This window comes from Montipora foliosa, chromosome 3, assembly GCF_036669935.1.
Source record: "Montipora foliosa isolate CH-2021 chromosome 3, ASM3666993v2, whole genome shotgun sequence".
Lineage (NCBI taxonomy): Eukaryota > Metazoa > Cnidaria > Anthozoa > Scleractinia > Acroporidae > Montipora > Montipora foliosa.
This window is the reverse complement of record NC_090871.1, coordinates 27,015,790-27,042,295: the sequence shown is the minus strand read 5'-3', so window position 1 is coordinate 27,042,295 and position 26,506 is coordinate 27,015,790. Positions and strand designations below refer to the sequence as shown.

General features: G+C 39.4%; 2 protein-coding genes across 5 annotated transcripts; one reads left to right on the top strand and one right to left on the bottom strand.

Annotated features, from left to right (window-relative positions):
• Positions 1–1,270: 1,270 nt before the first annotated feature.
• LOC137994679 (uncharacterized) lies at positions 1,271–10,870 on the bottom strand. Of its 3 annotated transcripts, none has more exons than XM_068840281.1 (5): positions 10,591–10,870; positions 6,016–6,215; positions 5,250–5,372; positions 3,965–4,129; positions 1,271–2,672 (listed from the first exon to the last, which is right to left on the bottom strand). In XM_068840281.1, the coding sequence occupies exons 2-5, from the start codon at positions 6,202–6,204 to the stop codon at positions 2,613–2,615; spliced, it is 537 nt and encodes a 178-aa protein (XP_068696382.1). In that variant the 5' UTR covers positions 6,205–6,215; positions 10,591–10,870; the 3' UTR covers positions 1,271–2,612. The 3 variants fall into 3 exon arrangements, with proteins under 3 accessions (XP_068696382.1, XP_068696381.1, XP_068696383.1); XM_068840280.1 differs by lacking the exon at positions 10,591–10,870 and adding an exon at positions 10,036–10,194; XM_068840282.1 differs by lacking the exon at positions 10,591–10,870 and adding an exon at positions 6,982–7,060.
• A 726-nt stretch (positions 10,871–11,596) lies between these two features.
• LOC137997206 (uncharacterized) lies at positions 11,597–24,024 on the top strand. 2 transcript variants are annotated; one of them, XM_068843073.1, is made up of 7 exons: positions 11,597–11,742; positions 18,884–19,311; positions 19,932–20,075; positions 21,813–21,983; positions 22,652–22,727; positions 22,989–23,069; positions 23,595–24,024. In XM_068843073.1, the coding sequence occupies exons 1-7, from the start codon at positions 11,739–11,741 to the stop codon at positions 23,708–23,710; spliced, it is 1,020 nt and encodes a 339-aa protein (XP_068699174.1). In that variant the 5' UTR covers positions 11,597–11,738; the 3' UTR covers positions 23,711–24,024. The 2 variants fall into 2 exon arrangements, with proteins under 2 accessions (XP_068699174.1, XP_068699175.1); XM_068843074.1 differs by lacking the exon at positions 22,652–22,727.
• The last annotated feature ends 2,482 nt before the right edge of the window (positions 24,025–26,506 follow it).

Below are 26,506 nucleotides of genomic sequence, written 5' to 3'. Positions count from 1 at the left end.
ACAGCAAACAAGAGACTGTCCTCTTGAGAGAAATGTATTTATATCTTTAAAGTGTGGGCTATAAAACGAAAGAGAAAAATGATCCTCGCACTTATCTGGACAATTGAAGCAATTGTCTCTTATAGACACCTTCATACGTACCCCATGCAGACACCTGAAAAATTCAGAGGGCTCCATCGGGATTCCAACCCATGACCCGTGCGATGCCGGTGCAATGCAATGATCATTTCTCTTTCTCTTTCGAAGGTTCTTGCCACGTTTTTCTCGACTTACCCTGTGGACAACAGGAATAAACACATCAAGTGTTTCTTGCCTTTTAAGACACCTGTCAAAAAGATTGGTTCATTTCTGTCACAAGCCAGGGGAACAAACATACACACACACACCCATACAAAAACCAATTCGTTGATGAGTGTCTTCCTTTTGATTAAGGGTGGTCAATTAAGGTTAAACTCCAGGGCCTTGACGTCCTATCGGAGACATTAGGAAAGTAAAATAGCAACGACCTCGAGGAAAACGAGAAACAAAAACCAATGCCTTGAAAAAGGAAAAAGTATTTCTGCGTTCTCGCCTGGTGCGTTTTGCATTTCAGTTCATCAGTCTGTCGTTCTCGTTCTAACAACGAGGGAGCTAATTAAATTTGTGGTTTATTTTCAACCCCACACCGTCCACACCCAGTTAATTCGTGAATAGCCAGAGTATGACCAACGACTTGAAATGATTGTAAGTGAGTACGATATAACGGAACTATATTTGCAAAATATGTTCTCAGAAACTGTAGTCCAAGTAGCCATGATGTGAAACGTAAGAAAAGTAGTGACTTCTCAAAGAATAATCTTAGGAAACAGCTCGAAAAATGTGGGACGCAATAATCACTTTTAAAGGAGGGTGACAACGGACACTAAGTTAATAAATGTTGTCGATTCGATCGAACGTCGGGGCTAACGATGTGAAATCGATTACGCATAAGAGTTCGTTACATTAATGAGCTCATTTCGGGGGAGGGGAAGGGGTAGGCTAAGGGAACGACGGTAGTATGGGCGCCAATGCCCTGCCCCAAACAACCATTTCCCTTTTTTCCATTTTCCTGGAAAAATCGTGAAATATTCTTAGCATCAAGTAGGTATGAAAATTAAAATGCCTTCGTTCTTCGTTATAATCAGTAGAACCACGAAAACGTTAATCATATTGTAATAAATACCCAGCTGCTCTAGGATAGTAGGATAGATGGACCTCTTAACCATGTTGGGAACAAATACTCAGGAAAACGTAAGATAATAAGCTCAAGTTTATTCAACCTCATCCCCGAGATAATAAAGCCAGTCGACTGCAAGAATACTTTAACTTTTCACAGCTTGGAAGATTTTTACAACGAGTAAAGACGTTTACAAATTCAAAATTTAACAGGTATTAAGCAACGCCTTACAATGCTTTGTACAAAACATTAAAAAGTAAGACGATCATGGTGAATGTATAGGAGAATACAGAAAAGAAAAATTTTACCTCGCATTTAAGCAAGTCGACTGAGATGGCATTTCTAACAGGAGATAAAAGGCTTCTCATGTGAGAGTGGAGGACTTGAGAACTTGAGCGTGCATGTTAAAACAGCCGTTCCCAGCAGGTCAGAGTTGTATGATAACGTGCAGTTGTTGATAACTTTACAATGATAATAAACTTAGTGACTGCGAGGAAGCCCTCCCTCTAGCTGTCTTGAAAAAGGAAACTGGGGTAAATAGGAAAAAGTTTTCCGATAGTACATTTGAGAGATTAGAGAGATTTTGCATCACGGTCACGTAAAACGTAAAACGGCAACCGCGTAAGCTTTTCGTGACCCACGGCAACTGGATGGGAATGGACTGTTAATCTCGAGTATTTAGTCAAAACAGAAACAAAAACTCGGAGTCTTTTCAAACATTCTTTACAGAAAAAAAAACTTAATACTATAAAATGAAAATCCTTACCTGTCAAATTTTGCGAGTTTCGATGACGCTATTTTGTAAGTCAACAAGAGAGTCAACGTGTGTTCATGCATGAAGAAAATTGCGGTAAGGAATCATAGTTACGTGGTCACTTAAGCCGTTCACGTTTCACGTTTCACGTAAATCTATCTATTTACAGCAAACGGCAAACGCCAGGCTGAAATTTGCACTTTGCCAGAATTTTTTTGTATTTTACTGAGCTCCTTTTTTGCCTGTTATCGATATTGTGTAACTTCTCAAGGAAAGTTAAAAAAGAGAATTTTCGTGCCATTCTTGCAAGCAACAGCCTGTTGTTTCACTTAAAGGCGATCCTAATAAAATCTCCCAATGAAAAGAAAATGTACAAAGCCTGGATTCTTTCTCAGCCTTCTTTTGAAATGGGATTATTTTACATAAGAGACATTTCTCGCCTTACTTCTGCATAATTTTTACTGCACAGTACCCATGTTGAGGACATTGTATCATTTACAACAAAGTCCACGTCTACAAGTACATTGAAAACTTTTGGGGTCTGAATATTTACATTTTCATTCATTTCAATTAATAAAAATGTTACTTCAATTTGATTCCCCTGACTTTTTTTTTTTTTTAATAAAAATAATTTAATTCTTAAGGTATGGCTTAAGATAAGGGTTACGTGGATGCACTTGCCAACTCGTGCTCAACTCCAGGCCTTGATTCCTCGGAGGGAATCTGAAAAAGATACAAAATAAAAGACATATGTGGCTACTAGCAAAACACACTATTTGTGAGAGAAATGCCTCAAAATTCCAGCAACGATTTATTAAATGAGTGACAAAAATATTTAGAAATGAGATTCTCGGATGACTCTTAAATCAATTAGCAACGCATTGCATGCAATCAAATCATGGTTAGTGGGACCACTTTGACAAGGTTGAAATGATTTTCCAAATATCAGTTAGCTCAAAATCAACTCCTCCTACCAAGGAAAAAACCCGAATTCACTACCTGATCAAACTATAACAGCCAAACCCCAGCAGGTCACGATATTTGCGAACAAAAGCGTTGTTACTTTCTAAGCCTGTTTGAAAAAAAAAGACAAAATATCCGGGCAAGAGTTATTCTCCTACATCCTTTAGTTGTTTGCCTCTATTTTCCTTGTTATTATTTTGTCTTATCATAAAAATTAATAATGGTAACAGGACCGAGTGGAGTCCAATTTGGTCTGTAATCATATGAGTGATTAACAAAATCGGACGAGCGCGGAGCGGGAGTCCGATTTGTTTGATCACGAGCATGATTAGAGACCGAATTGGACGACACGAAGACGTGTTACCAATTAATCATAACCATTACAATTTCCGAGAAAACAAAATTAATGCATTCATTTTCCACTGTCTAATGTTACAAGTGTGTCCAATTTTGGACAATCCCCTGGTTAGGATGGTAAGTGGTTGTTGCTATGGTTATTGTGATAAATTCTGTGATTGGTGGATTAAGCTGAGTGCACTTAATATGATTGGATCATGTAACTGTCCCATTTCAGGTATCCGATTACTGCCAACTGTCCAATTTCACTACACAGCCCTACACAATTATTAGTGAAAAATAAAGCAGTTAATGCACCAATCAAATTTGAAAACATTGTAATGGTTATGGTTAAAACCGTTATAACGTTTCAATTGCGTCGCCGCACCCTATCGAAGCTGAAAATGACAGAAGATGCTGTCGAAACTTCAAAATCCTAAGCCTATTTCATCCGGCTCTAAATGCTCTTCTCCCAAACATCAAATAATTTGCCCCACGCTAACATGTCTGAAGCAGTCTCTCTCGAGCAAAGTCAAGAGTACTACGTCGATCAGTGAGAGATTCAATGAAAATACAAACTTAGAATCAGAGTCAAATTGCTTGATTAATTTAATTATAGGACACGTAGCAACCAGCCTCTGCGTCAGCCCTACTCCCACTAGTTGCCTTTTGACCAAGCTACCAGACGAAAAGAGTGAAAATAAAAATGAACTTACCATTGAAAGTGAGAACGTCAACTGTTCGGTTTTCAACAGAGTTTCACCATCTAGATTACCCTTCAAAACTTTCACTACAGCTTGCATGCTGGATGCATCACTCTTTGGAAGAGTGAAGGTAACTTTCTCTGGCAAACGCATCTCGTCCACTTTCATCCTTTCAATCTGCAGTATACATGACCAAATGCCGCTTTCAAGGGGTGGTCAAAATTTCATACGAGTCAAAGACTTTTAATTAACTATAATGTTTTTGTCACCTGAATCTCAATAGTCATACACTGTAAGTTCTGATTTACAGATCACCCAGTTTCAAAGTGCCATGGCAAAACAGAGGCATTCAAAAGGACAACACTTTGTAAAAAAGATATGAAGCCGCATCCGCTTTCATAAGCGTTTTATCAGTTTTGCTTAGGGTGGCTTAGTGGTTATCAACCGCACCTCTCACCTCTGCGACCCAGGTTCAACCTTGGCCTCGAGGTCGTATGTGGGCTGAGCTTCACTCGATCTCAATCCGACTCCGAGGGTTTTTCTCCGGGTAGTCCGGTTTTCCTTCCTTGTCAAAATCGACTCTAGATCAATAACATCCGGGCGGATACCCTCGTATAGGGATAACCTCTGTTATCTCTCTCTTTCATTGTATTGAATGAATAAAGTTGGTATTATTATTATTGTAGCAGCTCTCGTAACCTGCTATTGCTTGGTATTGTAAGCATCTTCTATTGTTTTAAGTCTAAGTCATTGTTTCAATTTGTCTTTGGTTTTAAGCTTGGATATCGAGCCAATCACATTATGCGTACGTCACGGGAGCTGCTATTTGACTCCTAATTTCAAAAGGGGTGAAGCGTTTTCTCCTCTCTTTTATAATCAGCGCCTTTAGTCAGACATATGTAGTTGTTTATTTTGGGTGGAAAACGAGGACAGTCATCACTAAAACAGCAAACGGTTTGAAGCCAGGAGTCACATAAAAACTTGATCAAGTAAGATCTTCCAGCTGGTCAAAGTAGTCCTGAGAAGGACTAGAGTTGTTGGTTACTTTGACTGAAGTTTTGATAACCTGACCGAAAGTCACCCTCAGAGTCAAGGCTCTGGAACGTGAGTCAATAACATGCAGTCCTCCTTCATTAAGTTTTGAACACTTTTCACTAATATCATCCAAACAAGGCGGTTTAGGCTTTCAGATGCGAATACAGTTCCGATGAGAGGCTGATCCATTGGTACACGATACGTTCAAATAACAATATAAGGGAAACACATATCGTAATATTGGCTGAACGTCGGTAATTACCTGCTTTATAGCTTCCAAATCTTCCATTTTCAAAATAGCCAGAATTTTGTCAGCAGAAGATGACTTCTTCCAGCAAAACGTATCAGAGTGAACTGCACTCAGTCCTAAACGAAGTTTTTCTTCCTGTAAAGTAGACCGATATACAAAGTCACGTAAATGCTATTAGCAGAGCGACGGATTGAAACGACAAAAATGGTGGGCAACTATAACTTGCAACAATAGGACAAAATGCTAAATTGGCAAGAATTTCCGAACAGCACGGTTTGACAGAAAAAAGTCGCTCTGACATAAGGCTTATTGACATGCCACCTTCTCATACATGATTTTGATTTCGCCATCATTAAAATCTTCTCCGTCTTCTAACCAGTACTAGAATGTTTTTTCTAAAATAATCATGCACACTTGCTTTCTTCGTATTCAGCTGTTTAATCACGAGTTAAGACGACAAATTTGTGGGACGCGTTTCTTTACATCCCCGTAAAAAATAACCGGTTGCCGAAAGCCATCCGTAAAACTGCAGTCCATTTATTTATAATCCACTTGTGCGTCACGATCTCCTCTTTTAAAAACATTTCCCATTTAACATGTTTTCAAGACAAGAGCAAAGTTAGCACGCCCTTAAACGTGTACCCTTTGAATATACAAGAATATAAATACCGAAATATCGCGTGAAAAATTTGGAGCTTTCCACAAAAGCAAGCCGACTTAACCATCTTTCTCGTTCTTTCTTTTACTTTGATAGCAAATCTTTTGATTCAAGTAATACCTGTAGGAAGCTGGATCTGCTTTTCGACGGAGCCCTCGTAATGTACAAAAAAAGTTGCTGGCGAGGATGCCTGTGTCCATAGATCTCAGTTTGTTGGACACAACTGAATACGTCTATCAAGTACAGGTCGTCCTCGTTGCATAGTTCCAGACAAGATTTTTGCTCTCTCAAGGGAACTTCGTCTGACATCACGTTAAAAACTACATGAAAGAAAACAAAGAATTGGGAATATTAGTTAGCCGTGTTACATTAAGATCAATATAGGCAACAAGGAAGTTACTGGTTGTGATACTTTTTCAGGTATACTCTTCGTCTTAATTAACTGCGAGGTCTGTTTAAAGGGTTTTGAGAAACAACACAATAATCCACAAAAGTTAAAAAAAGAGCAACAGAACTGAGGGTTTCAGATTAATTATATCATGGAAACAGAACATGAATAGTTTAGAAGACCAAAATCAAACTGCTTGAGCAAATTCAGTATGATATATCAGGAGCATGGGAATCCAAGCGGTTTAATGAAGGAAAACGCTTGGCAAGTAGACCAGCACGTTGGAAAGCCAAATGGGAACAGTATTTTATTCAGCAAAGGCCAACTTAACGTTAACAAAGGCCCCAGATCCCGATGGACGGATCTAATCAGTCTAATTTGTATTCGACAAAAATGATTGCGCTAGATAGCCTCGATGACACTAGTTAGACCAATTGACAAAGGTGATGGACTCCCTGCCATATTTAATAAGAGTCCTTTATGGTCTCCTACCGTCTGCATGACACAAAGCCAAGGGCTTCGGATGTCACTGTCGACCAATGGCTTGACCATCGAAACTTATCAGGACCAACGTGTTCAACACAGCCAAGGATGATCTCGGCTTGTCAAACTGAAAAACAGAAGACGCGCCACAGATCTCGTTTCTTGTTATTTAGCTTGTACAAACTGCACTCCAAATAATAAATTCGTATATTTACCGTCATATTCTTTGGATTGTGCTATTTCTTAATGCTTCAACCTCAATAAAACATGGTGGCTTAAAGCAGTGAAGTCTCGTGCCCAGGACACGCGCCGATGAACACTGTCACGGGGATGTGTTACCACTATTTGTAGAAACTCGACAAAATATCGCTTTTCTGATTGGTCAATGAGAACTTTCAAAACATTACTCGTGCCCATAAATCACGAAATGTGCTCGCGTTCACTGCACTCGCGCGTTTATTTATTGATTGATTTATTTACTTATTTACTTTTCTTATACCCTGCATTCTTAATGGTCTGAAAACAGGTGGAATATTTCTATCTTGCCCTAGAACCGTACAGAATCGATTCATGATGAATCGCCGCGTCACTGACAATACGGAGTTTAAGATCTACGACGCGACGGTGACGAAAACGTCATTTAAAATTGCAAGTTCAGGTTTATTTATCTTTTTCGTCATTATGTCGGTTTGTCTAACTTCTAAAAACTAGTGCAACTTTCCAGGAACTGAATTAGGAGGTGCGGCGTTGAAGCTACGACAGACAATTCAAATTCGCTGCCTTGTGTTCACGTTTTCTGTAAAACTTGAGAATTGGTCATTTCACGTCGCAGATTTACCGAAAACGAGAAAGAAATGTGCTAGCCTGTTCCAGGCTCTCAGATAGTCGAGAAAACGAAAAGAACAGCGAGTGAAAAGCGAGTGGGGGCTTGGGTCGAGGCGAGGCGGGAGAGCCTGTAAGCATCTCTTTAAATTCTTCATTCCGGTATACCAGCTCCTGGTATACCCTCTGATTGATCAATTTTGACAGTTTACATCAACACTTTCGTCATCATTTTGATTCACGCGCGGAGCACGAAAGAAAGAGGTCAACTCTGTCGCCGAGTGTCTTAAAGTATTCCCAAACGTACAAGCCCTCAGATTCGAGCAAAAGTTGTGTCTGTTCGACTTTAATAAGTCGAAAAAACGATCCGTTTGCAATGCTTCCAACTGGTTATGGTAAAAGCATAAATTTTCAGTTACTGCCGCGCGTTGCGAAAGCGCTTCAATGTTGTGATATGACATCTCTCCACACCGCTTACAATATAGCATCACCGGGTACGATATATAGTTCGCATTTGACACAACTATTATGTCCCATGCACGCCACAATTGTTAGCATTCAACGGCGCTCTCTGAAAACTCTGACGAACGAGAAAAATACAATATTTTGTTATTCTTTCTTATACAAATACTTGGCTGCGTATTCGAATTCACCAGCTAGGGTCAATTAAATTTCTGCCTTCATCGCCTTCGAAAAAAATGAGAGCAAAAAGAAAAAAACACTTTGAAAGAGCGCAAAAATTTGCCGAAAACAGGCTTGTATTTCCGTCGTATGTCTTAAAGCTTTAAAAGATCAAGCGATTTCAGGAAGCGAAGGTGATGGCTACGTGTCTGTATACTGCAAATGCAACTGAAACCATCCACATGAAATATAAATCTTTCACATTCATTATCGGTTGTCCTGTTGCATCAGAGCTGAAGTTTATTGATGAGACCATCTTATCATCTAGGCCAGAAACTTCAATTGTCGGGTTTCTGTTTTCCTTGAAAAAGTCAACAGAGCGTCGGGAACTCGCAGCTTTCGAACTGGTCGTGTCTTTTGGTCGAATTTGCTAAATCTCCCGTCGGTGATTTCCTTGACACTCGTTTACCGGTTGCTTTGACAATGCCTTCGTTCGCTTGTTAAGTTATTTACCTAAAAGTGCCTTAAATTCTGGCTAACGTACTCGCACAAGTGAGAATTAACGTATCACCTCTGAACAACAATAAAAGAATCGCGCTTGAACTCGCGTGGGACCACACAATGCCGCCCTTTTTCAACACTTTGACATTGACATTTTGACATGCGAAAGGTTATTTGCAAAGTGGGCGGAATGAAGAATTTAAAGAGATGCTTACAGGCTCTCCCGCCACGCCTCGACCCAAGCCCCCACTCGCTTTTCACACGCTGTTCTTTTCGTTTTCTCGACTATCTGAGAGCCTGGAACAGGCTAGAAATGTGCAAAAATGCAAAGCTATTGTTTTGCTCATTAAATATGCAAAATCTGCGACATTTTCGTTGCCGTCGCGTCCTAGATCTTAAACTCCCTAATCTCTTTGTAGCACGTTGATGTAATAATTTGGTGGTTTTAGGATTTTGAAAACTATTATCAGTTTATTTTGAGTTCTTCACCTCTTATGTGAGGAAATTGAATTAAGTCGAGAGACAAGACTGATCACCGCCTGAGTGATCAAGGTGACTGACCTGTCACGACGCCAAGAGATGTTTTTAAATCACGTAAATAATTAGAAGATCGCCAGTGCTATCTTCCCGACAGAAAGTCACGTTAGCAAGAAATATGCCAAGGGTTTATCATTGGAGAGAGAATTTGCGTTTCAAAATCGGCTCGGGTGGTAAATTGACAGTTCCAAAGTGAATAACTTATAAATATTGGTGGCTTATTGTGGGCTGAAAATTGACTCTTTCGTACCTATTCAACACAGTAGCGCAAATCGCAACTTAAAGTTCCACGGAAAATGTAGTAGCTTTATGTAGTATTAGGTTACGGTCTATATATTTCAGAAAGTTTGGGTTACACGAAAAATACATGACAGCGCAGAAGTCTTTGTCAACATCTCTAGGATATCAATACGGTATACACACCAAGCCGTAAACAAATTCGGAATGCATTCGCCGAAGAAAATAAATGATTGTAAAGCTAGAATTTTAAACTACTGGAGTGAAACTAGATCGCGAAGAGCTTCAAGATCGAAATTTTTTTAACAACGAAGATCAAAACAAAAATTAGGTTTAATACGAAGAACTTTATACATGCGTATAGCTTGCGCTGTTTTCGCTACTTGTACGCCAATTATATAAATCGCAATAAAGTTCTTTAGAGACAATGGCAAATTATCCGCAAAATGCCGGGCGGGTTTAGAATATTCAATTCGCAGAGCAAGGCTTCTTTCTTTCTTGTATCGTCACCGACTTAAAGAAATTAAATGTTAAAAACACGAACATATAACCTTGTTGGCAATCCTCTGTGGTCTTCAGAAGCTCAAACATTTACTGAATACAGTGTCCAAAATAGTCGAGGACACCTGATCAATTCCTCGACAGTTTTGGCATAAGCCGGTTTGACTTCTTTGCTTGAAAACAACCTCTCTATAAAACCTGCGGCGAATCTTTAACCGGTCTCGTGATCTCAGCGTGGATTCAGACAACGAAACTGAAATTTACGCCGTGGGGAATCCCCGACGCGTGTGTATTAGCTAAAGGTAAAATCGCGTGAGCATCTGACGAAGTTGATGCCAGATCACGCACGGTATTGTTAATTTACGAGGCACGAGTATGTTGCGGCTTTCTATGCTAAGCTATGTTTATTGCGATGAAGAGGCAACCCGCTGGCTCAACATATGTTTTTAAGGAAAATACATGCCACAAACAAAACCTCGTCTTAAAAAATATACTCTGTTTATCAATGAATGCATTGTAGAATTCACCACGAAAAAAACCAAAAGGAATAATCCGAAGCTATAAATTACTAGTAGGAAAGAGAACACTCAAGATATAGTACTTACTTCTGTGACTAAAAAGCCTCTGTACACGTCTAGATCTGCAACTTAAAACGTTAACGGGCTGACCCCTTTCTGCACAGTGTCTTCAATACATGCGACGAGTAGTTTGGCGGGATCCGTTATGCTAATGGCTTCGCACCAAGCAAATAACTTAAAAAACGAAAGTATTTTAGGAAATAAAGAGAGCCCAAGAAGAGCGATTTTTTTTTTCTAATGACGTAACAGAATCTGTTTTAAAACGGCTGTCATTTAGAAGGTTTCTCCAAGTCTAGTTTTCCATTGGATTTTGCCAAAGGAGGGCTTTATTATTAAATTTACACCTGTCAAAATATACTTGTCAGTAAATCAACAACTTGTTGGGAAAGTACCCTGTGCAATTATCAAGATCCATCGAAAGTCTATGCGACGGTGTTTTTGAGCACTTCGTCTGGGGATTCCCCTGGTGAGTGTTTGCGGCTTGACTGATCTGCATAAAATGCTTTCGAAAGCGTTTTCAGTTTCGGTGGGAAAAGGCCTTGTTGAAATCATTAGATATTTCGTTATATTTTTTAAACCACAAATAAGATAACTTAACTTATAAGTCCTGGAAGGAAATACTTGGATGAAGGTTTCGAACATAGCGGTGCAATCGTGCAAATGTTAAGTAAAACATCGCGACCGATCACTACAGGTTTCATAATTCGCTATTCGAGGTTAAACTAGATCATAAAAGTCTTGCAAGTCTTGTTAAAAAAATTATATCATTTATTTTTCAACTTGCATGAGAAAGTTTTATTATGTCACGTTCTCCAAGATCAAAGTGAAAATAATAATGCGTGACGAAGGGCCTGGAATGTGCAACGCAGCAAAATTTCTGCTTGCTGGGAAAAACCCCAAGATGTTGGCTTTCCTTTCTTGGTAATAAGATAAAAAAACAAAATTGCTCTCCAAGGAAGTTCCAATTCATAACAATAAATAATAAACAAAACTGAAAATCCGGCGTGAAATATAATCTGAGGTCAGGTTCATCGCTCTTCTTAAGGTGTGATTGGCTGTGACATGTAGATGCTACATAAGTAAAGGGAACATAACAAGTTCTACGCAGTACGTCGCAGCCTCGCAAAGAAACGGTGCTGTCACTCTACGGAGTTAAAAAACCAACACATTTGACTATGGGTAAGCTTTGAAGATAAATGAAGTAGACAACATCTCGATTTTGTCGGCGACGGCGTTTTCCTAAAAACTACAGCTGAGGAAGGCAATTCTTTTTTTTTCCTTTTTTTTTTTTGTGAAGGACGTCCGGCAGCAGAAAACCGCTTTTTTTTCGCGTTGTCAACAAAAATGTCCTTGTTTAAGTCCGTTTTTTCCTTTTCACTAGATAAAATTTCAGTTAGTGTGTCTGATTCACTGGAAACGACAACAACTGAATTTATAATTACACAATTCGTTTGAAACTTCAGTGGAACAACAGTAACGCATTAGGTTCGAGCATTTGTGACATTGCGCCAAATTTGGCCGTTGGCAAAACCAGGATTGGATCGGACCGGATCGGACCGGACCGGACCGGACCGGACCGGACCGGACCGGACCGGACCGGACCGGACCGGACCGGACAAAATGATTAATAAATGTGGACAGTTTTTGTATGCAAGGGCCAGCTGAACAAAGTACAAGTGCCGGATCTTGGGAGATCTGACCAACAAATAATATTTAGACTAAAAACAAAATAATTATGGAAGGCTGGTTGTACGGCTCTGAGGATATATAGTTTTTGTTTGACCAATATTTCGTCGGGTACGGCCCGACTTCTTCAGGGAGTTATGTGCGAGTTATGATTTAACTCCCTGAAGAAGTCAGGCCGTGCCTGACGAAAATTGGTCAAACAAACACTATATATCCTCACAGCCGTAAAACCAGCCTTGCATACTTATTTTGTTTTTAGTCTTAATAAATGCAGTTTACGCCAACAGATATAGTGTAACCGAGTTTTCCTTTTATTGTCAGGAGCCGGTAAGACGTGAGACCACCGAGAGTTCTTCTAATTAATTTATCGGGTATCGGATGCCGCTTCACGAGCAAAATGACTTCACAGTGTTGTTATTCACAAGCCATCAATCAACGAAATTGTCTCAGGCGTTCTCGATATTCTGATTGGTTGTTTAGATATCCGCATCTAAGGTTGGAGTAGCCAAAAATATGCGAGGTATGTTGTGTAAATGCACGCCATGAGAAATTATTCTGAATATCGGAATCTCCTGACAAGCTTTTGTTTGATTGTTGGCTTGTGAATAACAACACTGTGAAGTAATTTTCCTCCTGAAGCGGCATCCGATACCCGATAAATTTAACAGAAGAACCCTCGGCGGTTTCACGTCTTATCGGCGCCGATCCTAACACTTACCAAAAGAAAAACTCGCTAAAGCAGTATATTTATCGTAAACTACATTTACTAAGCTTTCTTCTGATGTATAATTTGTTATGATTTTATTGAAACTAACGCGAGTACGAACTTTTTTCCGGAAGGACACTCGCGAAGGTGGGAGGTAACCTTAACTGGTGACCCAGGGATTTCATGTGTCTATTGGCAGGAATTTTGATATTGAACCAGTCCGGGTTTTGTCGATCCGATCCGATCCGATCCGATCCGATTCGATCCGATCCGATCCGGTCCGGTCCGGTCCCGTCCGGTCCGGTCCGGTCCGATCCGATCCTGGTTTTGCCAGCGGCCGCCAAATTTTGCGTGAACGAAGAATGATAAGTCCGTGTGCCAGATAAGAGAGTTTAGACTAGTTTAGATGTTTTAAGGTTTATTTATAAAACTCTGTACGTCTAAGTCAAATCTTTTTTCAGAGTAAAAAGGAAAAATACTCCGCGGACTGGCTGATACTCTTCAGAGCGGTGTGTAACGGTCGGGTTTGGCATATTGTAAAAGATAGACTGGCTTGGATCTTTAAAACGTGGACTGGATTTGTAAAAGATGGATTTGTAAAACATGGATTGTTGCTACCAATTCATACACTGAAAATTATTCCTGTTTATTTTCTTTTTTGCGACGTTGTGCACGCTTTTTTTCGTGTTTACTGGGTGCACAGTGTTCACTTTTTTTACGTATTTGAGTTAACGGAAAAAGCTTGGTCCAGATATGGGCAGTTACTATAACAAATCTGGAAAACGTTTCTGTTCCTGCTATGAGGAATTTAAACATTTCAAGGACATTGCGCTTAGATAGAATCCACTGTTTTATTCATATTTAAAGTAAAATTTGAACATAATGTCAACAAAGCAGAACCTATCCTTTTGCGAACATGATCCAAAATGAAACTATCTTGTCATTTCCTAACCTGTCTCAACAAAAGTTTACAGCTGTATAAGTAATGAAGCCTAATGCTTTATTTTTCGACAACACATGTACATGCTAAATTAACCTTTACGTCTTTTTATTTATTTATTTATTTAGCTTCGCCTAACTGGAATACAATATAAATATATAGGTAAAAATAGAAAAAATAATACAAGGAGAAAAGAAAAGAAAAAAAAAATTATTAGGCGGGGAGACCACTACAGCATAGCCAATTACAGTGGATCCCTCGTTAATTATTTATATAAAAATACTTAATAACTAAAGCTACTAATATGTAAGCATGAAACTTGAGAGGAAACAAAGCGGAAGTCCAAATTGCTAGAAGCAGCACGTTAGCGGGCATAGGAGAGACCTCGCTGTGTTACACCTAGGACAGATTGTTCTCCAGGTTCTAATGTCGTCAACGTCGTACAAGTTCAGAGCCTTTTTATAATATTGAAGTAATAAACTTTTAAATGAAGCTAGAGAGATGTGCCTTGTGCGTAGCTCAGCGGGAAGAACATTCTATGCGCGGCACGCGCGTATGAAAAATGAACGTTGATAGGTAACAGTTCTACATCGGTTAGGAATATAAGTAATAGCACTGCTGCTCGATGTCCTAGTAGATCTCGCAAATTGTCTAGTTACAGGTAAAGCTTCACTGTCTACGAAAACTAAGTTATTAACAGCTTTGTAGAAAAAAACCATGTCCAAATATTCATGCCAGTATGAGATGGGTAACAGATTTGTTAGTTGGAGGCGGGTCTTATAGGTTACATCACCGCGGAAAGGGAGCTTCAAAATTAGTTTTGTTGCACGGCGCTGCACGTTTTCAACTCGTTTAAGTAGGCCAATAGACTGTGGTGACCATACTTGGGTTGCGTAGCCGAGATGGCATCGGACGATAGAAAGGTAGAGTGTGCGACGCGTTTGGGTGCTTTGGATGTACCTTGAAACTCGACGCACCCGGAGGTTGAAGTGTTTAAAAAATCGAATTTATATCTCCTAATTTAACAACTTGTAAGAGGAAATTGATTTACTCGGATCACGAGAGAAGATATTTCAATCTTATATTAGAAAGAAAACCGACCAAACGTTAACATCACTAGCAAATGTGGTTCTCGGTAGCGTTGCTTTGAAGCGGCGGATTCACCTTTCAACTTCTTGATGCAAACATGACGCTGCATTTCTCCAAATTTAAAATCCGCCAAATAGACGGACCCAAATGTCCCGCTTTTAAGCTCTTCTATAATTTTTACTGAACTCCATGACAACTCTGGAACCCAAATGCACGTCATCGTTTTTTCGTCAGAGATAGAAGCTTAAAAGAAGCTGCTATCTCTTTCCTCGCACAATCACCTATCTTCTCCCGCGAAAAATTAAGATATGCAAAATTATTTTCGTCAAAGGTCTACCTTAAAATTCGCCTCGCGGGGCCGTGAGGATAAAATCAAACATGTTTGATATTTTTGGCCTCGCGAGACAAATTCCTCAATGTGTGCGGCCATCGTGAGAATCGGGCAGAGCTTGGTTTAATCAAGCAGCCAATAAAAATACATGGCATACTCACGTGACTCCAGCGGTTCAGGATGCGCGTGGTGTCGGAGAAGAAATTCCGACGTCACTGAAGTCACGTGAGAATGCCATGTATTTTTATTGGAGGCTTCATTGACCAAGCTCAACTCGATTCTCAGGATGGCCGCACACAATGAGGAATTTGCCTCGCGAGGCGAAAAATATCAAACATGTTTGATTTTTTCCTCACGGCCTCGCGAGGCGAATTTCTCACCAAAGGTTCCCCGCACACGGTGAGAAAACGGCTGAGCAAACCTGCTGGCGAGGCAGTTTGCTCAGCTCTTTCCTCACCGTGTGCGGCGGGCTTAAGAAATAAAAAATATAAGCACGAGGGAATTTTTTTTTGTTTTTGAACACGAGAGAATGCCGAGAATGCTTAATAGCCGTAATTACTTCTCGAATTAAAAATTGAAGCGCAGCCAGGATTAGGCATATTAAAATACAATAAAAAACGTTCTCTGGCTAAAAATTTTCAAAAAGAATATAAGCTTTCGGCTGTCGATCTACAGCCTTCCACGGATAAAACGTTGAATGTGAATTAGTGAAATATATACAGAAAAGGCGAGATAAAAATGATAAAAAGAACAGAGTAAAGGTATGAAAAATGGTGGCTATTGTTTAAAAAGAATTTTATACTGATTAGGAATCGGCTTAAAGTTATTGTCAGCATGCTTGGTAGAAGAGGTGTGCCAGGCCTCTAGAGTTTTCCTAACACGAAAAGAGCCTTTGTCTATAACTCGAGAATGGTTGAAATCAATGCGATGACCGAAAGACCACGCATGTTTCGCAATGTTTGACCCATTAGCACATGTTTTTACATTCCTAACGTGTTCTTTCTTGCGGGTTTCAAAGCAACGGCCAGTTTCACCTATATAACACCAATCACAATCGGCACAGGGTATTTTATAAACCACGTTGGGTTGGTGTTCAATAGCTGGTCTGAATTTAGGAGAAAGGAATTCTTGTTGTAAAGTCTTGAGGGGCTTATTTACAACTCGGATATCGTGTCTTCGAAGAATTCTTGTTAGAGGTTGCGTAACACCATTGATAAAAGGAAGGACAGCAAAACCGTTAGGGTTCTCTTGAGGCGTAAACCATTTAAAAAACATGCCAACCAATTCTTCAGGTGAAGGGATGGCATGTGTGGTTGGTTTGGAAAATTTCTGCTTTAAGATATTGGAAATAACAAAGGAGGGATAGTTGTTGGCTCGTAGAGCATCAAAGACGTGATTGATTTCGGTATTTTTCCCTTGCGGTGTACTTGGGAGTTTAATTGCGCGGAGTAGGAGGGTCTCAGCTGTGCTGATCTTGTGGCGTTTGTCGTGGTGAGAAGAAAAGTCTAAATATCTGTCCGTGTGAGTTGCTTTGCGGTAAACATCAATAGTGATCGTGTTATCCTTGCGAGAAACCAAAGTATCCAAGAAGGCGATCTGTTGGTCAGATTCCTCTTCAATAGTGAATGAGATGTGTGGATCGATGGAATTAAGTGTAGAATGAAAAGAATTAACAGCATCTCTTTTGATGATGCAGAAGCTATCATCCACGTAGCGTTTCCATACTTTAGGTTGTACTTCAGACGTGTTAATGGCCATTTCTTCGATCGCTTCCATGCACAAGTTCGCCACCACAGGGCTGACGGGGCTACCCATCGCGCAACCATGGATCTGTTTGTATATCTTAGTTTGTATAGCCACCATTTTTCATACCTTTACTCTGTTCTTTTTATCATTTTTATCTCGCCTTTTCTGTATATATTTCACTAATTCACATTCAACGTTTTATCCGTGGAAGGCTGTAGATCGACAGCCGAAAGCTTATATTCTTTTTTAAATTTTTTAGCCAGAGAACGTTTTTTATTGTATTTTAATACTTCTCGAATGTTCTTAAAAATTGGCATATGCTAATATTACTCAACAATGCACCAACAAAAATTTTTTTCAGTACTTATTTAAAAGTCGAATAAAATGACAATAAAATAAAGCAATTAAAATGAAAATGGGATAGACAAAGAAATAAACAAATCATGTCAACAAACTATCCAACCACTATACACCCCAACTATACACCCTTTTAATAAGTCAGGATGTTGGCTTTCCCTTAATTGGAAATATGATAAAATAACAAAATTGTGATGGAAGGAAGATTGGATTCACAACAATAGATAACAATGACTGGAAAATTAAAAATCCGGCGTAAAATATAATATGAGGTAATGTTTATCGATCTCCTTGAAGTGTAATTGGCTATAACCTTAGGATGACATAGATATAAAGTGACAGCAACATAACAAGTTCTACGCAGTACACCACAGCCTTGCAAAAAACAGTACTGTCACTCTGCGGAGTTAAAAAACACATTTGGCTATGGGTAAGCTTAGAAAATCCGTGAAGTAGACAATATTTCAATTTTGTTGGCGATCACGTTTTCGTAAAAACAACACCTAAGGAAGACACATCCTTTTCCGTATTTTTTTTTCCTTTTCTTTGTAGGGTGTCCAGCAACAGCAAACCGCTCTTTTTCGCCTTGTCAACAAATATTTCCTTGTTTAAGTCCGTTTTTGCTTTTCACAGGATAGAATTTTATTGTGTCTGACTTACTGGAAACGACAACAACTGGATTTATAATTATATATATACTATTCGATTCAAATTCAGTGGAACAAAAGTAACGCATTCGGTTCGAGCATTTGCAGACCGTGTGTCAGATTAGAGTTTAGACTAGTTTAGATGTTTTAACGTTTATTTATCAACCTTTATAAGCTTTTGTACGTTTTATTCATTTCTTTTTGCAGCGTAAAAAGGAGAAATACTCGGACGGCTGATATTCTTCAAGGCGGTGTGTAACGGTCAGGTTTACCTGATATCCGATCGATGGCATTATTCATACTAGCCTGCGTAGCTGTAGACTGCGCGCGAGCAGTCTCTCTTTTGCTCTAAATCGTTGAAACGAACGAACACTTCAAAATGGCTGAAACTGCGGGTCGCAAATACCGCTTTCTAACCAAAGCCCGCGGTATTTGCGACCCGCAGTTTCAGCCATTAAAAGTCCAGAGTAACAGAGACTGCTCTCAGTCTATCGTAGCTGGCGGTATTGAGGGGCGCTGTGAAATTAATTTTTCCTCTCGCCCCAACAATACCAAATTAATGCCGGCACTTACGCAGGCTACCCACATACAAGCACTGCAGATTTGTGCCTTGTGGTAAAGATACGGCCTTTCAATCAGTTCATTTTGGGACGGGGTATTGAAACAAAAATTGCTTCCAAGGAATTGGTGGTTTATGAAAAACGGTTGCCTGAGATAGGTCTATTCGCAAAGGCAGGTTTGCCAGTTCTTGCGAAGGACTTGGAAATTCAATCCACAAAAGTTAGTTTTCAGAATGTATCACATTTGTTTTGTTTCAGTTGACCAACAACAGGTCAACAACGACCGGGGCTCAAAATACGTTCAAGTCAGCTGCTGCTACGAAGTCAAGAAAGGACAAGACACTGTATCAATTGAGCACAGCTGTCTGGTGAACGCAGGTAACACATGGATTATCGATGTGAAATGTCGACCGAAACAAAGTCTTGTCAAAGCGCAAACTGGACAATCAGACCGCTGGAGAAGCCTAAAGGAGGTTTACCCTGATGCAAAAATAGAACACAAACATAATGACATCGAAGTAACCCTTCCAGTGCTACCGGAAGACATTGAAATCGCTGCTTTTGGACGACCAGGAAAAAACGACAAGAAACGAATGCAAATGGTGGTTCTTGCAGAGCGGCCAAGGCAAGGACAAGACTGGAAGATTTTGATCTATCTGGTAGATGATACGACAACAGCATGTAAGGTACTTCTGCATTCCCTCATATTATTTCTCTATGGCTTCACTCCAATTTGTCTTGATAGACCAATTTCGATATATTAAAATTCAGTCCTAAACAAAAGGTATCATCTCGAGACTCTGGGGAATAAACTCATACAAATCCTTATATTTATTCCCCGGAGCCTCGAGATGACGCCTTTTGTTTAGGATTGAATTTTAATATATCGAAATTGGTCTATTAGTGTTCTCTCTTTGGATTGCCCTGAGTACCAGCTTTTTTCGGTTACCAACGTTTATACTATAGAGTTTTCCATTGTCTCAAGCTTCTACAGTGCGCTTGATTTTGCGTTTGACTTTACTGAATGCACGTACTAGTCTCCATGTACAGTGATTGTAAGTCTTCTACGCTACTCTCAGAATGGGGGGGGGAGGGGGGGGGTGAGGGGGAGAGGGGTTGGTCGATGGCACTTAAGTTGAAGGCCAATAAGTGGTAGCAATCACAGAGCACTATTTTATCGGCGACTATTCGAGATCTGTATTACATTTTTTAAGTAGTCGACCTAAAGTCAGTACATGCAGCCGCATCTGTTTTGAATTATGGTGAACCACGATTCTGAATCAATACATTTTGCTGCAATAATCAGCAGGTGTGCCAGAAAGAAGAAGAAAGACATCACAAACTTCTGGTTCCAGTGGCTGGGATCTTTGTGTCCAACAGTGATGAGGATATCATAATTGAACTCCATGCATTAGAACACGGATGGAAGATCAAAGGAAGTAAAGTGAAGGTAAGCAAAAAGTGATAAAGTTTTGAACAAGTAAACTATTTTGGCAATTGGTTTAGGCTGCTCTGAATCCACTCCAAAGCCGATGTTTTAATTTTTGCATTGAGTTTTATCAGAAACCCATAAGGGTTGAAACGTGTAACGGCCCATTGTGTGCTGGGAAACAAGCTTTTGAATATTCAATTTGCTAAGTACCATATTTGGAACATCAAGAGTGAACCATTTAACCAATCAGTTCGCAAGAACACCGTGATGCAATACCACAAATGTTTTCGCGCGAAATTAACTGGAGCGAGGGGATTCCAAATATGGTACTTAGCACTGAATATTCGGAAACTGTGAACGCGCGTTACACGTTGGTTTTGTCTTAGCCTGAGAAATCACTTTCCTGCAAGAAAAAATTCTCATTTATAAGCGTTTAAAGACAAATGACTATAGGGTTCTTTTAGATGGCGTTTTTGTTGTCATGTTAACCTATTACGTCACCTTGATGACTACATCTTGTTAAGCAATTATTGGTGTTTCATTTGGTGCCAGAACACGGATTGCCGTTCTGTTGTAAAAGTAATCCTGCTAAAAAGACATTCCCTCCAAGTTGTCGAAACTGGCATGAGACACATTAACTTTTCCCGAAATTTTACGATCCTGGAGGAATCATTTCCGGCGCATTGTCCCGTCAAAAAACGTATAATGGTAAAATTACTATTATAATACTTCAATTCTGAAGGCAGAGTTTGATTGTAGATTAACCGTCGTGGGAAAATTAAATAAGCGTTATCACGTCGTCAGATCGAATCATTCTTTAATGTACAAAATGAAACAGATAAAAGAGATGACTAATTCGTTACCCCATAGGCGCAGGCGTAGTTCCCTTAATTGATTAGTGCCTTCCTTTCGGTGATGGGCTGGCCAACCGGATTCGATCCCTTGTGACCTGTGCCCCTTAATCCGCGTAATGATTTCGTTGAAGTGGGTATTCAGAATTGAATTTCGTGCTTAAGTCTGTAGCCTTTAGATGTAAGCACTTATTTCAGTCATGGTTTAGGGCTGCGGTTTCAAGTGATTAGCTACCATGTATGGTCAAAGATTGTCCTGCTTGGGCTAATTGTCTTATGGGCGAATTGTCCGACTCCAGTTTTCTTAAACAACCTAAAAAATCAGGGCTCGGCGTTCTCGGCCCTGCATGGTGGAATTAAAGCCCCGTTTATACCGGCAAGTTTCAGTCCTTGACAAGTTTCCTTGACAATTATCATTGCTCGTGCATATGATCGACAATTTTTCCTCTACAAGTTCTTCTTCAAAAGGAATAGACGATGAACAAGTTTAGCCTGTTTCTGCAAAATCAGCGAGTACATAAAAATGTTCCAGTACCTGTAGCTAGTCGGAGCTCGTGCACTTCACCTCGTCTTCCTTTGCGACAGCAAAGAGCCTGAGTGTGATACTGGGAACTAATCTCAGCAATATACCTTCCCACATTTTCTTTTCGTCCGTTTACACGAACAAATTTATTTCATTGACAATTCTTCCTTGACGTTTGTCAAGGAAGAATTGTCAAATTTACATTATTTTTTACAAGTTTCCCTTGACAAGGAAAAAATACTTGTCAAGGGAAACTTGTCAACTGTAAACGGGGCGGCCTTACAAAAGAAAATCTTGAGTTGTCGCTACATTTGCCGGTGATCATTAAGATACCAAAGTTAAAAGATATCGATTATTTCTTATGTGTTTAATTGCTTTCAGACCATCAAAGCAAGTGCTGCTTGGAATGCGCCAGAAAACGCCACCGATTTTCCAAGCTGCCATTTTGATATCATCCACGTGGACAAAACAAAGCAATCATTTTTCTGCGGAATCACAGCATCTCATGAAAACGACACTGCGAGATCTGAGATTGTGACCTATTTTAAACGAGTTAGTAGATGAAATTCTTACTTTTCAGTAAAAGTCAAGAAGGAAAATGCCACGCGAAGAGAATTTCATTTTAAAGACAGCTCGGTCTGAAATTTAAATCCTTTTTCCCGATAACTGAATGGTATGATATCCTACTGAACTATAGAGACACTTCCTCTCTTTGAATCGTCCTTCAACAAAGGAAAATGATGCAATAGTTCAAGATAAAAGTAAGAGGAAATGGGTAGCCTATATACTGCCACTGATCTGCAGTTCAGAGTTCATCGTCAACGAAGCTTCCGTAACACGTATAAGAATTCTCTCTTGAAAAAGAAAAGGTGTCAAAAGAGCTTCATACTCAGTTAACATCAAAACCTTAACAGGACAGTACAATGTCTAACCTCGTAACATCTCCTGCAAGTGATTTATTATACTATTTTTGTTAATTCCCAAGATACCGTTCATTTCCAATGAGCAGATATCGTGTAAAGTTGGTTATGTTCTGGTGTGCTTTCGTCGCAGAAAAATCATACCTAAAAAAATGGAATTGACTTTAACGTACAAGCAGCAAATCAGACTTGCATTAGACTCAAAAAATGGAAAACAAGAGGTTACCATAGATTGCAAGAAACTTTAATGCAACCCACTCATGAATATAGAATTCAGTTACATGACGTTGTTGCTTTTAGGAGAGAAGTCAAGAAATCATTCAAACTTCGAAGAACTTACCGAAAGCTAGTAAATACCAGTGTCTTCAGCTAAAAGGTAAAAAAAGCAAAGGATCTGAAATTGTCATTTTACAGAGTTTGCATTGACACGAATAGTCCAGAAACGCGGTCAATGGGTCAACGGGCCCCGAAATGATCCGTCACCTGCCCTCGTTGTTGGCTGACTACATGGCCGTTAGGGTTAGAAACGATTGTTTTATAAATTCGTATCTACGTTCCCTTTTTTTTATTTTTAACTTTTTTATTTTTTTTATTTTTTAATATTTTTAATTTTTTTACTTTTTTTATTTTTTTGCAGATGCCGGTGAATCGCTATCAATTCTCTGGTTTTGGTTATTTTTTCTTCGATCTTCGGGCGTCCAAGCTTCCCGCCCATCAGGTAATGGACATTAATTACACAAACCTTTATCTCATGTTCCATGCCCCTGACTTCTAGTCTCAGACGACAATAGGTTATCAAACGTTCTTAACGAATTCGGTTACCATTTTACCAACATCGTTTTGCGCCAGTGTATGTAGAGTATTCATCATATTAACACCTCTTCTCTGCTAAATAAATCAGAAGTAACATAAATACGATACCCCGCGCGCAAACATAACTAACGGCCCATACCGGCCCATACCGGGACGATAAAGTATGTTTTCCCTTTGGCCGCTCGGGTGTGATTGATACGTTGTTAATCCCTTCAAAGAAATCAATTAGAATGCATGCAAAGCATGACGAGGGACAGGAAAACTAGCTACCGAAGCTTCAGAAATTAAAAGTTGTTCATTATAATAAAACATATAATTGTAGTACGTGTGAATGTTATTATTATTAGTGTTATTAGTGGTAGAGAGTAGTAATGGTATTGTGTTGGCGAAATATTTGCTAAAAACCCACATTATTATTTCTTCTTAATAGGTACAGTTCCGACCAATCAAAATCAGCGTTTTATGACAAAGAAGGATAATTCAGCAGAAACCCTTTACAAATTTTTACTCCATCTCACTGAACCAATAAGACCGACAATTCTTTAGAAATCGTGCTTTGTATCGTCCGGTGCCGATCTTTTGCATAATTTAGCTAGGCCTTCAATGGCCGTATACCGAAACATTGTTAAATGCAGATTAATATCAGCGTTTTATTGATCTGTCCTTTTTGTGGAGACTAATTTTGTCGGAACGTTGTCCGAGTTGTAGAGAATCTACCAGCTACTAAGTTAGTAGATTCACGGCAACTTTGGCAAGGTTCCGACATAATCATTCATTCATTGAGTGTAGAACGAATGAAGCTTGAAATCAATCTGTAGAATCTTTTAACCCAGGAATTAAAAAAAAATTCATTTCAACAACGAGTGTTTATTGACTATTCAGTTTGAGTGAAAGTAGACTTTAAAGTAGATTTTATTAATCAAGTGGAGAAGGATTATGCGGTCAAGCCCATCGTAGAAGGAATTGCCTGAAAATAGTGATGCGTCAGTTATAGTGAGAACAAGGGCCTTATATTAGGGGTATTTACATGAGACCTGTATGAACTTCAACTGGTATGATATTTTTGCAGCAGTTCATACGAAATTGGGACAAAATGCTTGGTGCCTGGTTTCGGACGAAACTTGATCTGTTTTGGTCTAATAAATGTAGGCTCACCCAAAAGCATGCAGGCTTGAAATTTTTGGACACGTTCTGAGATTTGTTTTTCTACATGGGAAAGGTACGAACTCAGACCGGAACCAGAATTTCTCAGGCTCGGTCCTGCAGCAACCGAGACGAAGTAACACTGAGTTCATTGTCTGGCCGGTCTCATGTAAACGCATGAAAAGAAATGTATGGAAGCTGATGCGAACTCGCGCATATCGGTTTGAGTTCGTCCCGTCTCATGAAAATGATCCTTTAGAATATTCCTTGAGCACACAAAATACCAGCCACTAACTCATGTGGCCTGAAAGGGACAGGGAATTTTGTGATCAGTTTTCCTGCTTCAAAAGTTTGCGTTAACGAACTCACGAAATTTCGACTTTGTAAACTGGTCAGTGTAAAATGTAGACTGCAGACGGAGTAAAATGCAGACTAAAGTTATAATAATGGAACTGTTCAAAAAGCCCATACCCTTTAGAAGTGCTAACTGTGTTAAAGGTTTGGGCTTTTTCAACAGTTAAATTATAACCTTAGTATAGTCTTCATTTTACCCCTTGTCTGAAGTTTGCATTTAACACTGACCGGTTTGTAAACTCAAAATTTCGAGTTTGTGAACTCGAAATTTCGAGTCTGCAAATGCAAAATTTCGAGTTTTTTAACTCAAAATTTGAAGTAGGAAAACTGATCACGAAATGCCATGTGCCTTACGGGCCACCGTATAAGTCTCTGAGTTGATTCTTTTAAAATTTAACAAGAAAACAACTTGCCTAGTTCTGCTGATCGAATTGATAACGAAAATAAGTATTGTGTGCAAGCGATGGAACGAGATCCTTTATACTTCTGCTGTCTGTTTGATATCTCGTCGAGACTGCTGCAAGTAGCATTTCCGATCTTCAAGATTTCAAAATGTTCTAGTGGAGAATTCCTTCAGAACCCCCTACAAGTTGGTTTTATTCACATCACACAGGAAAAAATAGGTAAATTCAACGATTTATCAAATTTCAATACGAATAGACAAGAAATAGTATACTGCAAAGAGTTACTGTGTACAGGAAAGTCTCAGAAAGATAAGTAAATTTAACGGCATTTTATAGCTTCAAAGAGTATCCTTCAAAATGAGTTACAAAATCATTTCTAGTTTTAGTGGGGGAAAACGACCTCTTTTGCACTATATAGATTGGATATTTTACCATAAGCAACGTTGTCAGCCTGACATTTTTGCAAAACTTGGTTTTGCAAATTAAGTCTTGGGATATACTGGCTCAAGAAAATCACGAAAATAGGTACGAGTGATATAGATCAGTCAATACTAGCAATTTTCCCAGGACCTTTCCCTTCGCTTTGGGGAGTGGAAAGGTCCTGGGAACGTCGTTGATTAACAAGAAAGCGCAGGCAAAAGTCCTGGGAACGACGTTGAGTCAATGGGCTCTCGGATCAGTCATTTCATGCGCGTTGACCCCCAGAAGTGATCGGTAGGTAAATTCTCTTCACAATTTCATTGAAGTTTCAGTCAGACAGGTATTGAGAATGAAGATTATTATCAGCCAGGAGCTCTTAAGCTCCTGTATCATCTTAAGAGGTGTGATTTTGATAAAGCATTATCTTCTCATGACCACCAAACAAAGAACTCTATGGGATTAGTTGGAAGAATGAACGTTTCGATAGTGGGACGACCAGACTTTTATTAGATCAGCTAGATATCTTCAAGATAACGTACTTTTTCGTCTCCAAAAAAAAGAAACCAGTTTCAAACCAGCAATATTCGTCACACCAATCCAGGTTTGGCCCATCTCCTTCAATGTTTATTTGACAGCTACCAGCAGTTGCATACTCTGGTCCCAGAGGTTTTTCTTGAGCAGCGAAAGGGCCTCAACGCGGCTAAGACGAGCTATCTCGCAGCTCAAGAAAAACTTCTGGGACCAACCAACATTGAATTGACTGAATTGAGGAATTCTAACACGATGATTCTACAACGCGTTTCGTGTTCCCACTAAATGTGTCCAGTATTTAGAGTCGTTCCAGAAAAATGAAGGGGGTAGTTTCTAAAGAAACTGTGGTGCCGCGTCGGTGGGGAAGTAGTATACAAAAATTTGGTATTTTCAACTCCGTTGATAAAACCAAATTTTTGTTTAGTACTTTTGTATACTTTTTGTATACGTACAGAGATTCTAAAAGCTTTTAGAATGCCAGTGATGCCAG

Excerpts from the sequence above, each read along its gene's own strand:
- LOC137994679 (XM_068840280.1), bottom strand. The coding sequence starts at position 10,075 with ATGTTTGAGCTTCTGAAGACCACAGAGGATTGCCAACAAG. Across the intron at positions 6,216-10,035 it reads CACAGAGGATTGCCAACAAG|TTTTTAACGTGATGTCAGAC; the intron begins GTTATATGTTCG and ends TCTTTCATGTAG. Across the intron at positions 4,130-5,249 it reads ATTTGGAAGCTATAAAGCAG|ATTGAAAGGATGAAAGTGGA; the intron begins GTAATTACCGAC and ends TGTATACTGCAG.
- LOC137997206 (XM_068843073.1), top strand. Across the intron at positions 19,312-19,931 it reads ATACGACAACAGCATGTAAG|CAGGTGTGCCAGAAAGAAGA; the intron begins GTACTTCTGCAT and ends TGCAATAATCAG. Across the intron at positions 21,984-22,651 it reads TTGTGACCTATTTTAAACGA|GAGAGAAGTCAAGAAATCAT; the intron begins GTTAGTAGATGA and ends TGTTGCTTTTAG.